This window comes from Erinaceus europaeus, chromosome 2 (assembly GCF_950295315.1).
Source record: "Erinaceus europaeus chromosome 2, mEriEur2.1, whole genome shotgun sequence".
Taxonomy (NCBI): Eukaryota; Metazoa; Chordata; class Mammalia; order Eulipotyphla; family Erinaceidae; genus Erinaceus; species Erinaceus europaeus.
The window spans coordinates 10,009,814-10,022,701 of record NC_080163.1 but is presented as its reverse complement, the minus strand read 5'-3'; the positions used below and the strand labels follow the sequence as shown (position 1 = coordinate 10,022,701).

The following is a 12,888-nucleotide window of genomic DNA, read 5'->3' as shown; positions in this document are numbered from 1 at the left end:
AGCTGGAAGTCTGTGGCTCCTGGTCTCTCGTGAGGGAGGGTTCAGCGAGGCTGCCGTTACTGGGGTTGGGCAGGGCGGGAGAATGACCTTCTGGGGTGGCATGCTGGAGTGGCTGTTGGCAGGGGACCACTCACCCACCCTACCTGAGTCTCCCCATAGTATAGCTCCTACCGAGCTCTATAGTGTCTTCTTCTCAGAGAGAGGGGGATTGCCCATTTCTCCAAAAGGCAGGCGAGGGCACCCAGCAAGGAGCCCTGCAGTCTTTTCTGTAGCACAAGCTCAGAAATGATACCTTCACGTCAGCTTAATTCTGTGGGTCACGGGGCCTGGCCCTGAGCCCAGGTCGGAGGTGGGGGGCCGTCTGCCACTCCAGACACACCTTATAGATACATTTTTATAAATAGTTTGTTTTGTTATTTTTTTTAAATTTCTTTATTGAGATGCTGAAAAAGTCATGATGGGTTTTTCTGTGCACATGACTTTTGTGACAACAATTTTTTTTTTTTTTTATTTTGGATAGAGATGGAGAAAAATGAAGAGGAAAGGGGGAGGGAGAAAGAGAGAGGGAGAGACTTGCAGCCCTGCTTCACTGCTTGTGAAGCTTCCTCTCAAATATTGGGGACCAGGGGCTTAAACCTTGGTCCTTGTGCATGGAAATTTGTGCACACAACCAAGTGCACCACCATCTGATACCATTTTTTTCTTCTTTTAAATTTATTTACTTATGAGAGAGAGAGAGAGAGAGAGAGAGAGACTCACTCTGACATATGTGTGCCGGTGATTAAGCACAAGGATTCAGGCTTGAGAATCTAATGCCTTATCTACTACACTACCTCCTCGACCACAACTGCTGAGTTTTCATTCTTAACTTTATTATTATTATTTTCATTTTTATTAATACTTTTTTTTTTTCTTCACCAGAGCACTGCTCAGCTCTGGCTTATGGTGGTGCTGGAATTTGAACCTGGGACCTAGGAGCCTCAGGCATGAAAGTCTTTATGCAGAACTATTTTGCTATCTCTCCAGCCCCACTCTCAACTTTTTGAGAAAGAAGAGAGACACCATAGCACTGCTCCACCGTCTGTGGGGATTCCCCAGTGCTATCTGTGTGCTCTGGGGTGGTTACGGGCTGAGCTGGGAAGGGGTGCTGGAAGCTTCCACAGGCTGGGAGACTTAACACCAAGCCACGCTCGCCATGCTCGCTGTGAGCACCTGGCACCTGGACGGTGTCTCTTGTGTGAGGCGAGGTCCCCTTGCTTGAGCCCCAGTCTCCCTACTCATTTGAGTAGCAGGTCCACAGTTGGGGGGGGGGGGCAGTGCTGGCCCTGCCCCTCAGCTTCAGTCTCCTTTTGTCGCCCTCTGAGCTACAGGCCTGTGTCTTTCCACCGCTATTCCCTGGCTTGGTGTTGGGTTGCTGCCCTCCTCTTCCCCCTTTGCCATTGTGTCCCTGCTTCCTGCTGGGCAGCTGGTGTGACCCCTTCCCGCCTTCCTCTGCTGCTCCCCCCCCAAACCCTGCAAGACTTGCCTCCATCTGGGGGTCCCGGGTTGGGGCACGAGGGGAGGGGGTGATGAAGTGGGAAGGGCGTGCGTGGGAGGGAGGCAGGAGAGGATATCCGCGATGGAATCCTGCTCTTGGGATAAGGGGTGTCTGGTCGGAAGGGCTGGGGGTGCTGGGGGGCCATGGCAGTTCCAGGTGGATTCTGACACCTGCCCCCCCATCTCCACCCTCCCACGCAGATCCCAGCTACAGCTCCGCTGAAAGGCCCTGGGCCCTCCTCATCCCCGTCACTACCTCACCAGGCCCCCCTGGGGGACAGCCCCCACCTGCCCTCCCCACACCCCGCCCGGCCCCCCTCCCGGCCCCCCTCGCGCCCCCACTCACGCCCCCCATCCCAGCCCCAGAGCCTGTCCCGCCCACCCTCGGAGCCCACCTTGCACCCCTGCCCGCCCCCCCAGGCACCCCCAGCCCTGCCTGGCATCTTTGTCATTCAGAACCAGCTAGGAGTGCCCCCCACTGCCAGCACGCCTGTCTCCACCACTGCAGGCCCCCCTCAGCCTCCTCTTCGACCCCCTTCCCAGCCCCCAGAGGGGCCACTGCCCCCGGCCTCCACTTCTTCCACTGTGGCCACCACTTCCACCCCCTCTTCATCCTCCGCCACCTCTTCCGAGCAGCCCACCAGGCTGCCTGCCCCCACACCAGCTGACTTCCAACTCCAGTTCCAGCCTGGCCAAGGGCCCCACAAGTCCCCCACATCCCCTCCGACCCTCCACCTGGTCCCCGAGTCCACAGCAGCACCCTCACTGCCTGCCCGGAGCTTCCAGATGGTGGCTGCCCCCTTCCCAGCGCTGCCCCAGCAGAAGGCACTTCTGGACCGATTTCACCAGGTAACGGGGAGCCAGCTGCCTCACCCCCCCACCCCATTCACCTGGCCCTCAGCCCTGGTTCTCCAGCCTGGGGACCTGCCATCCACACTCCTCAAACACTCGCCTCCCTTCTCAGGTGCCAACGGGAATCGTTCTCCAGAACAAAGCCGGGGGGGGGCCCGCCGCCCCACAGACCGCCAGCCTGGGCTCCCTGGCCACCCCTGTAGCCTCAGTGTTGGTCAGCGGGCAGCCCCCAGCTGGGACCCCTGCCAACCCCAGCCACCCCCCTGCCCCAGCACCCATGGCCTCCACAGGTAGGGGGAGGCAGCCCCCACAGAAAGGGGGAACCCGAGGCAGGGTGAAGGGGGTCAACACCTCAAGGATAGGGTGGTGGGGGCAGAGGGAGGGGTCTCCTCACCTTTGGCGTCGGAGAGTAGGGTACAGATCTGGGGGCCATCCTGGAGGAGGTCTTCTGGTCAGTGATCCTGGAGACCTATCTGCCCCACCCTCCAGGCCTCCCACCTCTACTTCCTGCCGAGAGCAAAGCCTTTGCTGGTAACCTCCCCTCACTGAGTGTGGCCAAGGCCTCCGCCCCCGGGAAGCCCTCGGGGATGCAGGTAAGAGGCCTGCTCATGGCTGGGCTTGAAGGACGTGGGTTGAGTGTGATGTGACAGAGCCAAGGGCGGGTACAGTAGTCGGGGAGGGCTGTTGCTGCCAGGTGACAGGGTGACATATGAGGACAGACCTGGGCAGGACCTAGAAACAACCACTGTGTTGGATGAGAGCTTAAGATCACTGGCTGGGAGGGGGGGGCTGTCAGGCGGTAGCGCAGCGGGTTAAGCACACATGGCGCAAAGCTCAAAGACCAGCGTAAGGATCCAGTTCGAGCCCCTGGCTCCTCACCTACGGGGGGGGGGGGGGGGGGAGAGGGAGTTAGTTGCTTCACAAGCGGTGAAGCAGGTCTGCAGGTGTCTGTCTTTCTTTTCCCCTCTCCCTTCCCCTCCTCTCTCCATTTCTCTCTGTCCTATCCAACAACAGTGCCATCAATAGCAATGATAATAATAACCACAACAATGATAAACATAGCCAGGGTAACAAAAGGGAAAAAATGGCCTCCAGGAGCAGTGGATTTGTGGTGCAGGTACCGAGCTCCAGCAATAACCCTGGAGGCAAAAAAAAAAAAAAATCACTGGCTGGAAGATGATCCAGGTTTTAGCCCTTGCCCACACGGGAGCACTTTGCACAGGGAAAGCTTCACGTGCTATGTATGGTGTCTCTCTTCCTTATCTCTCTGCCTCTGTTTCCCTCTCTGTCCCTCACCCTCTATCCTATCTGGAAGGGACTGAGAAATAGCTCACCTTGTAGAGTACCCTGTTTACCAGGCACTAGGGTCTGGTTCCAGCCCTCAGCCACTACTTCAGAGCACAGGGAAAGTTTCACGAACAGTGGGGCCATGCTGGGGTGTCTCCTCTCTCTTTCCCTCTCTGTCACTCTACCTAGAAAAAATAAATAAATAAGTAAGAGCCAGAGCCAGGCAGTTGGCACACCACACCCAGTTGAGCACACACATCACCATGAGCGAGGGCCTGGGGTCAAGCCATCCATTGCTTTCCACCTGTGTATGTGGGGGGGGGGGCTTCACAAGTGGTGAGAGGTGACACAGATGTGCAGTTGTCTGTGTCCCTCTTTCTCCCCCTCCCCTCTCAATTTCTGTCTATCATAAATAAGTAAAAGTGTTTTTAAGATCACATACAGAGTCGCATGAAATAACAACAAATAAGATGGCAGAAGGGACTGTGACTTCAGCACAGGACAGATGGAAGGAGATGGCGAAAGACATGAGAGAAAGTGTGTGTGTGTCTCCAAGAGACCCAGGAGGAGATGAGGAATCTTGGGGGAATGAGGCATACTGAGACAGGAGGGGGAGAAGGGAAACTGAGGCAGGGAAACAGGTGACAAGAAGGCCATCAGGTGAAGGAATCTGACCGGACAGGGGAATGGAGGCGTGTGGGTCTGGGGGACTGGGTGCAAGGAGGGAATATAGGAGGGCCCAGGTCTGAGACCTCCTCTGGAGAAGGGGCCAGAGCAGGCCAGGGCTCCATCCAGCTGGGGAGGGTGAGCCCCCTCCTTCCCAGACTGGGGGAGGTAGGGCCTGGGCCCCCCTCACCCCACTGTCTCCCCCAGTACGAGAGCCGGCTGGGGAGCCTGAAGAAGCCGCTTTCCCTGCAGCCCAGCAAGGAGGCCTGGTAAGTCCAGCCCTGGGGTCAGGGACAGGGGGTGGACGATGGGAACTAGCCTTCCAAAGTGGGGTGCGTTTCACTTCTTGCTAGCTGGGTGGTTTGGGGTGATGCCAAGGACCTTTGGTTTTCCCCTCTTAGAAAATGGGGTGGCTGTGGTCCGGGAGGGTGTGATGACTAAGGCTTTAGACTTTCAGCATGAGCATGAGGTACTGAGTTTGGTCCCCGGCAGCACATGTGTCAGAGTGATGTCTGGTTCTTTCTCTCCTCCTATCTTTCTAATAAATAAAGTAATCTTAAAAAAGAAAGGAAGGGGGAGTCGGGCTGTAGTGCAGCGGGCTAAGCGCAGGTGGCGCAAAGCACAAGGACCGGCATAAGGATCCCGGTTCGAACCCCGGCTCCCCACCTGCAGGGGAGTCGCTTCACAGGCGGTGAAGCAGGTCTGCAGGTGTCTATCTTTCTCTCCTCCTCTCTGTCTTCCCCTCCCTCTCTCCATTTCTCTCTGTCCTATCCAACAACAACAACAATAATAACTACAACAATAAAACAACAAGGGCAACAAAAGGGAATAAATAAAAATAAAATAAATATTAAAAAATTAAAAAAAAAAAGGAAGGAAGGAAGAAAGAAAGAAAAAATGGTTTGGTGGTGGAAAGATGGGCTTGGGGAGGCGATTCCTCATAACCATTAGAACCCCCATGGGCCTGGTCCCCACTGTACCCCCAGGCCTTTGAAAAGGATGGGTGGGTAGAGGTGTGTGGCAGGGCTCTCCGCGTGTTCGTAGGTGAGGGAGAGGCATCGGCGTGCAGAGTGGGGCTGTGCTGACCCCTAGTGGCGGCAGGTGGTATTGCGAGGAACATGAGTGCCTGGAGGCTCCCAGCTCAGTCTCTTCCTAGCTTTTTCGTTTTCTTTAAAAACAACACCACAAAAACCACTGTGTTTTACTTTAATAATGAGAGAGATATGGAAAGATAGAACACTGCTCAGCTCTGGATGATGATGGTGTTGGGGTTTGAACCTGGGACCTCAGAGCCTCAGGCATGAAAGGTTTCTTTGCAGAACCATCATGCTATTCCCCCAACACATCACCCCCTTTTTTTCCCCTTCCATCAGGCTATATGCCGGTATGACTCCTCCACTCACAGAGAACTGTTTTCTTTTTTTCTTCTTTTTTGCCACCAGGGTTATCACTGGGGCTTGGTGTCTGCACTACGAATCCACTGCTCCTAGAGGCCTTTTTAAAAGAAAAAAAAAAAAACACTTTTGTTGCCCTGGTTGTTGTTATTATTGTTAGATAGGACAGAGAGAAATGGAGAGAGGAGGGGAAGACAGAGGGGGGGAGAGACCTGCTTCACTGCCTGTGAAGCAGACCCCCCACACACCCGCAAGTGGGGAGCCAGGGGCTCGAACCAGGATCCTAACACCGGTCCTTGTGCTTTGCGTCATGTGCGCTTAACCCGCTGTGCTACCTCCCGACTCCCTGTTTTTTTTGTTTTAATGAGAGGGTAAGAGATAGACAGGAAAGACACCACAGCACTGCACCACTATGCATGAAGCTTCTCCTGTGTATGGTACTCCCCATGTGGTGGTGGTAGGTCTCGAATTCAGGTCCTGGCACACAGTGAAAAATGTGCTCTGCCTCCCTGAACCCTTTTTTTTTATACTTATTTACTTTTCATTTTTGTTGCCCTTGTTTTTCATTGTTGATGTAATTATTATTGTTGTTATTGATGTCATCATTGTTGGGTAGGACAGATGAAATGGAGAGAGGAGGGGAAGATGGGGGGAGAAAGACACCTGCAGACCTGTGATGCAAGGACCACCTGTGATGCAACCCCCCCCCCTGCAGGCAGGGAGCCAGGGGCTTGAACCGGGATCCTAATGCTGGTCCTTGTGCTTTACACTATGTGCATTTAACCCGCTGCACTACCACCCGACTCCCTGTTTTTTTGTTTTTAATATGGTGCCAGGAAATAAACCCTATACTTTGCTCGTGTATGATATTGCTGAATGACCTTCCCAGTAAAGTTTGCCTTTTGAGAGGAGCTGCAGGGGAGAAGTGCCTGGAGGTACCATCTCTGCTTGGATGGGGCCTTCCCCTCCTCTCTCTTCCCCTCTCCTCTGAGCCTTGTTCTCCTCATCTGTGCCATAGGGACAATGGTGACACCTGCTTCCAGTTGAGACCAGGCAGTCAGAGAGATGCATTCACACTCAAGCACCTTCAGGCTGTCCCATGGTTAGGGGCCCAGGATGGGGCTCCCTCAGGCTGTGTGTGTGCACGTGTGTCTATACTGCATATGTATGATCTCTTCTCTCACCCCCAGTTTCCTGGAGCATTTGCACAAACATCAGGGCTCCGTCCTGCACCCCGACTACAAGACAGCCTTCCCGTCTTTTGAGGACGCCTTATGCCGCCTTCTGCCCTACCATGTCTACCAGGGTGCCCTCCCCTCCCCCAACGACTACCACAAAGGTCAGCACTCCCCCAGCCCCCCCCCCAAAAAAAAGGGAAAAAAAATAGCCTGACTCTGCCCATCATTGTAGAGGGAGGCGGCCGCTGTCAGTGCCCGGGACCCAGTGCCTGAGCAGTCTCCTGCCCCTGTCCCCTTTCTCTGCAGTGGATGAGGAGTTCGAGACGGTATCCACGCACCTGCTGAAGCGCACACAGGCCATGCTCAACAAGTACCCGCCTCTTGCTCCTGGAGGAGTCCCGGGTAGGGCCTCCAGGAAGGGGCCCTGGGTAGTTCGGGAGGCTGGGGGTCCCGCCAAGGAGGGAGGCTGGGAACACCCCACCACCACCACCCCTTCACTTGTCCCTTTTTTCTCTCACCACCGCTCACACCCCACCAGCGGGTGAGCCCCTCTGCCGAGATGGTTATGATCGACCGAATGTTCATCCAGGAGGAGAAGACCACCCTTGCCTTGGACAAACAGCTAGCCAAGGAGAAGCCCGGTAAGGGGTGGCCACCCCACCCCCCAATTCCACTTGGGGGACAGGTCTCAGGGTCATGCAAAGGGAGGCGATGCTTTATCTGAGTCCGGCACCAGGCGGCGTGCGGGCCCTGTCTTATTTAAAGTTCTGCCCGCTGGAGGAGGGGGCACCTTGGGGAGGCGCAGGTGGCCCTAGGGCCCAGTGTGTGCTGAGCATCTGTTAAGTGGGGGTGTACGGAGGGCTGTGACAATCTCAGGGCAGGCTGTAGAGCAGACCAGTGCCTCTTTTTCCCCCCCAACTCACCCCCTACCCGCATCGCCCCCCCCCCCCCCCAATTCTGCAGATGAGTATGTGTCTTCCTCGCGCTCTCTCGGCCTCCCTGTTGCCACCTCTTCCGAGGGCCACCGGCTCCAGGGCCCAGCTCCGTCCTCCACGCCGTCAGGGGCCCCCGTCCAGCCGCCCCTGCACCTGCCCACCAAGTTGGTGATCCGACACGGCGGGGCGGGCGGCTCCCCCTCCGTGACCTGGGCCCGGGCGTCCTCATCGCTGTCGTCCTCATCCTCGTCCCTGTCGTCGTCGACCTCGTCCGCCGCCTCCTCCTGCTCCCTGGACGCCGACGAGGATGGCCCGATGCCCTCCCGCAACCGGCCGCCCATCAAGACGTACGAGGCGCGCAGCCGCATCGGCCTGAAGCTGAAGATCAAGCAGGAGGCGGGGCTCAGCAAGGTGGTGCACAACACGGCGCTGGACCCCGTGCACCAGCCGCCGCCCCCCGCCGCCCACAAGTCCCCGGAGCCCCCGCCCAGGCCCCCCGCGCCCCCACCCGCGCAGATGAACGGCACCCTGGACCACCCGCCGCCCGCCGACCGCAAGGGGGCGCCCGCGCTGCACTGCCCGCGCCTGCCGCTGCGCAAGACCTACCGCGAGAACGTGGGGGGCGACGGCGCCCCCAGAACCCGCGCCGCCAGCCCCCAGGCCCTGCCCACCAAGGTGGACGAAGCCACCAGCGGCCTCATCCGCGAGCTGGCTGCCGTGGAGGACGAGCTGTACCAGCGCATGCTCAAGGGGGCGCCCCCGGACCCCGCGGCGGGCGGCGGGGGGCAGGGCAGCAGGGACCCCAGCTGGGAGGTGGCCCCGCTGCCTCCCCCCAAGCGCCGCAAGTCCGACTCCCCCGACGTGGACCAGGCCAGCTTCTCCAGCGACAGCCCGCAGGACGACGCGCTGACCGAGCACCTGCAGAGTGCCATCGACAGCATCCTGAACCTGCAGCAGGCCCCCGGCCGGCCCCCGGCACCCCCGTACCCCCACAGCGCCCCCGGACCCCCGTCCCCGACGCCCCTGCACAGGCCCGAGGCTTTCCCCCGCTCCAGCCACAACGGAGGCCTGGGCACCAGGACGTTGAACAGATAACACCGGGCCGGTCCCCTCCTCCGGGCAGACTCGGGGGGTGGGGGGCACAGGGTGCACTGGGCCTCAGCCTCCTGGGGGGACACAAGCCGGGGAGCCCTTGACAATTCTTGCCTAAGTTATTTCAGTCACAAAGGCCTCCGCCTCCTCCTCCTCCCCCTCCTCCTCCTCCCCCCTCCCCCTCCTTCTCCCCCCTCATCCCCCTCCCCCTCCTCCTCCTCCTCTTCCTCTTGGAAGGGGCGACTGGTTAGGGAGTGTGGGGGGTGAGGGGCCATGGATTTGGTGAAGGGGGTGACTATCGTGTAAAATGACCCCTTGCCCAAGTTGGGGTTGAGGGGATCCATCCTGGTGTGTTATTTTCTACTACTTTCTGCTCCCTGCCTCGCCTCCCCCCCCGTACACACACACACACACATACACACCACCCCTCTGCTCGTGGGGGGCCCCAGTGTGTGACGGCCAGAGTTTGGGGATACCCGTTGTCCTGTCTGTGTGGCATCACCTGAGCTGCCAGGGTCCCCTGGAGCCCGCCGCCCCACCATCGCCCACTATAGGCTGTGAAAGGAAGTGCAGGGAGGCGGCCAAGTGGGGTCCCCCACCTGGGGGCCCCGTCACCTGTGTATGTATCCTGTGACCCCTTGTGCCTGCTCCAGCGAGCAAGCCAGCAAGAGAGAGAGAGAGAGAGAGAGAAAAAATCGGATCCTCCCACCCTGCCACAGGAAACTCAGCATCCTTCCAACCCAGGGCCTGGGGGCGGGGGTCTTACTCCCACCCACCCCCTGCACCCCTAAGCCAGTCTTCCCTCCAGTTCCTTCCTACCGCCAGCCACCCCGCGCCAGATTTTGAAATCTTGGAGACAAAACTAGTACTGTAAGATAAAAAATTTTTTGTACTGTATTTATTGTGTATAACGATTTTTTTAAGAAACGGAGAATTCTGTACATTTAGAACTCTTGTAAATTAAAAGGCGATCCTTTTTTTTAAAACTGTACCTGTGCCTTCTCGACCCCCTTACTTTTTTTTTGGGGGGGGTGGAATGAGTTGTTGGCAGTTGTGGTGTGGGGCCTGGGTATGGAGTTAGAGTCTAGTGAAGGCTTATCGCACCCTTGGGGAGTGTGTGTGTGTGTGTGTGTGTGTGTGTGTGGTGGCCAGAGCTTAGCCCTTGTGCTGGGACCCTGGGGTGCAAACCTTTCATCTGGATCCAACACTCCCCCTCAAGAAAGCCCCTCCCCTTGTATGAACTTCCAAGTAAGGAAGCAAGCCCGCCCTCACCTATGTAAGTGATGGAGGGGGGACTGCACAGGGGAGGGGATGTGTGTGGCTGACTTCCCCCCTATGACCTTCAGCTCCAGACACCCAGCTTGAGGAGGGGGTGGGGCTGAGTGTCAATTTCCAGCACTTCAAGTCACCTGCAGAAGCTGAGACATGCCCCCTCCCCTTCCCTTGCCCCTGGAGGAGGAGCCCCCAGACTTCCATGGGTCTCCCATTCCACTTTTGAGTTGCCCAAGCCCAGATTCTAGAAGGAGCCGAGTGGGCATCTGTGAGGTCCCTTCTTCCCCTGCTGAGCTATTGAAGGGGCCTCAGAGCAGGGCCCTCAATCACCAGCACACCGAGCAGGACCAGAGCCCCTAAATTCATCCGACGACAGGTGCCTTCTCTGTCGTTTTGTCAATAGATTTCCCCACTCCTGTTTGTCATGATTTTTTTTTGCCCCCAAGGGTGAGGTGACAGGAAGAAAAAGACAGCAAAACACTGGAGTCGGGCGGTAGCACAGCGGCTTAAGCACATGTGGCGCAAAGTGCAAGGACTGCCATAAGGATCCCTGTTCGAGCCCCTGGCTCCCCACCTGCAGGGGAATCGCTTCACAAGTGGTGAAGCAGGTCTGTAGGTGTCTATCTTTCTCTCTCCCTCTCTGTCTTCCCTTCCTCTCTCCATTTTTCTCTGTCCTATCCAACAACATTAACTACAAGGGCACCAAAAGGGAATAAATAAATATAACTACAAGGGCACCAAAAGGGAATAAATAAATATTAAAAAAAAAAAAAAAAAGACAGCAAAACAGTCCCTGGATTCTCTCCAGGTGCTCCTCTGGTTTGCTAGGACTCCCACACAACAGGGGAGGTACTCTACTGGCTGAGCTATCTCCCAGGCACTCTTGCTTGTTGCAATGCTGGGGTGTAATCCCAGGGCCTCCACGAGTACTGCCTGCCGACTCACCTCCCTGGGGGCAGATGTTTGTGTCTTTCTTGCCACCAGGGCTTCAGTGTGGCTTCACACCTGCACCATTCTGCCCCTTCCAGTGGACATTTTACTTTTCACATAGAGGGTGAGAGAGACAGAGAAAGGGAGAGACACCCCAGCACTGCATCACTGCTTGTGAAGCTTCCCCATTGCAGGGTGCTCCTAGGTGGTGCTGGGGCCTTAAACCTTGGCCCTTGCACATGGTAAAGTCTACGCTCTAGTGGGCAAGCTCTCTCCCAGACCCATTCCCATTTTAAATGTATGTATATACAGAGAGAGAACCAGAACATTCCTCCGGCACATATATAATGCCAGGGACTGAACTCAGGACCTCATGCTGGAGAATCCAGTGTTTTATTCCCTACTAATAATATTCTAATAATGCTATATTATTAGAATATGAATTCTAATACTGAATTCAATAGTTTGAGCCCCAGTATCACATATGGCAGAATGATTTTTTTTGGTTCTCTCACTCCCTTCTCTCCTCATTCCCTCTCTCCCTTATCTCTCCTAAATAAATAAATAAACACACACAAGTAAATAAATATAAAAGAATAATGACCAAGCTAGAGAGACAGCATAGTGGTTATACAAACAAGTACCAGGGGGGCGAGTGGTGGTGCACCTGTTTAAACACACATAGTATAGTACTAAGCTTAGTACTATGCTTAGTACTAAGCACCTGCTCAAGGATCCACGTTTGAGTCCCTGGCACCCCACCTACAGGGGGGATGCTTCAGAAGCGTTGAGACAGGTCTGCAGGTGTCTAGCTCCCTCTCTATCTCCTTTCTTTCTGTCCTAGCCAATAAAATGGATGAAATGGCCACCATAAGTAGTGGATTTGTAGTGCATTGAGCCCCAGCAATAACTCTGAAGGAAGAAAAAAAAAAAAGTACCATGCCTGGGACTCTGAGTTCCCAGGTTCAGTCCCCAGCACACTACAGGCCAGAGCTGAACAGGTGCTCTGCTAAAAATAAATAATTCAAAATGAATACATTTACAAATTAAAAAAAAGAAATCTATAGATATATTTAATAAATTAAAATATATATTAATTTAGCAATGCTATAATAATGTATAATGTATATTATTCATGCAATATAAATCTATAAGCTGCACATAAATATATGCATATATATAAAGTAGCAGATACTAATTTACTTATTAAACATTTTTATTGGATAAAGACTAAGAGAAGTTGAGAGGAGAGGGGGAGGTAGAGAGAAACACCTGAAGCACGGCTTTAACTCCGTGAAGCTCCCCCACTTCAGGTGGGGACTGCGTGCTTGATGAACCTTGGTGTCCTTGCACATGGTACCACATGCAATCCCCAGCCCTAATTTACTCAGTATTTTCTAAAGATCTATTTCAAATATGTTTTATTTCTTTTTTAAAAGTTTAATTTATTTATTCCCTTTTGTTGCCCTTGTTGTTTTATTGTCATATTTTATTTTTTTTTCATGTGAGAGATACAGAGGAGGAGAAGAGGAGAAAGAATGAAAGCAGAGGACTGCTCAGCTCTGGCTTATGATGGTGCAGGGGACTGGACCTAGGACTTTGGAGCCTCAGGCATGAAAGTCATTTTGCAGAACCGTATGCTACTTCTTCTGCCCCACTATTTATTTTTAAAGATTAATTAATTTATTTTGGAGAAAGAGAGAACCAGAATATCACTCGGGAACATACCCTGCCAGAGATGGAACT

The 12,888-nt window shown here is 54.9% G+C and overlaps 1 protein-coding gene across 1 annotated transcript in view; it reads left to right on the top strand.

Annotated features, from left to right (window-relative positions):
- The window catches only part of BICRA (BRD4 interacting chromatin remodeling complex associated protein), a 53,646-nt gene extending 43,715 nt beyond the window's left edge, over positions 1-9,931 (top strand). Inside the window, 9 exon segments of the mRNA XM_060176540.1 lie at positions 1,738-2,385; positions 2,501-2,678; positions 2,878-2,981; positions 4,549-4,610; positions 6,926-7,074; positions 7,220-7,287; positions 7,289-7,315; positions 7,452-7,554; positions 7,877-9,931. Coding sequence (XP_060032523.1) covers positions 1,738-2,385; positions 2,501-2,678; positions 2,878-2,981; positions 4,549-4,610; positions 6,926-7,074; positions 7,220-7,287; positions 7,289-7,315; positions 7,452-7,554; positions 7,877-8,943 — 2,406 coding nt within the window. The 3' untranslated portion in view covers positions 8,944-9,931.
- The last annotated feature ends 2,957 nt before the right edge of the window (positions 9,932-12,888 follow it).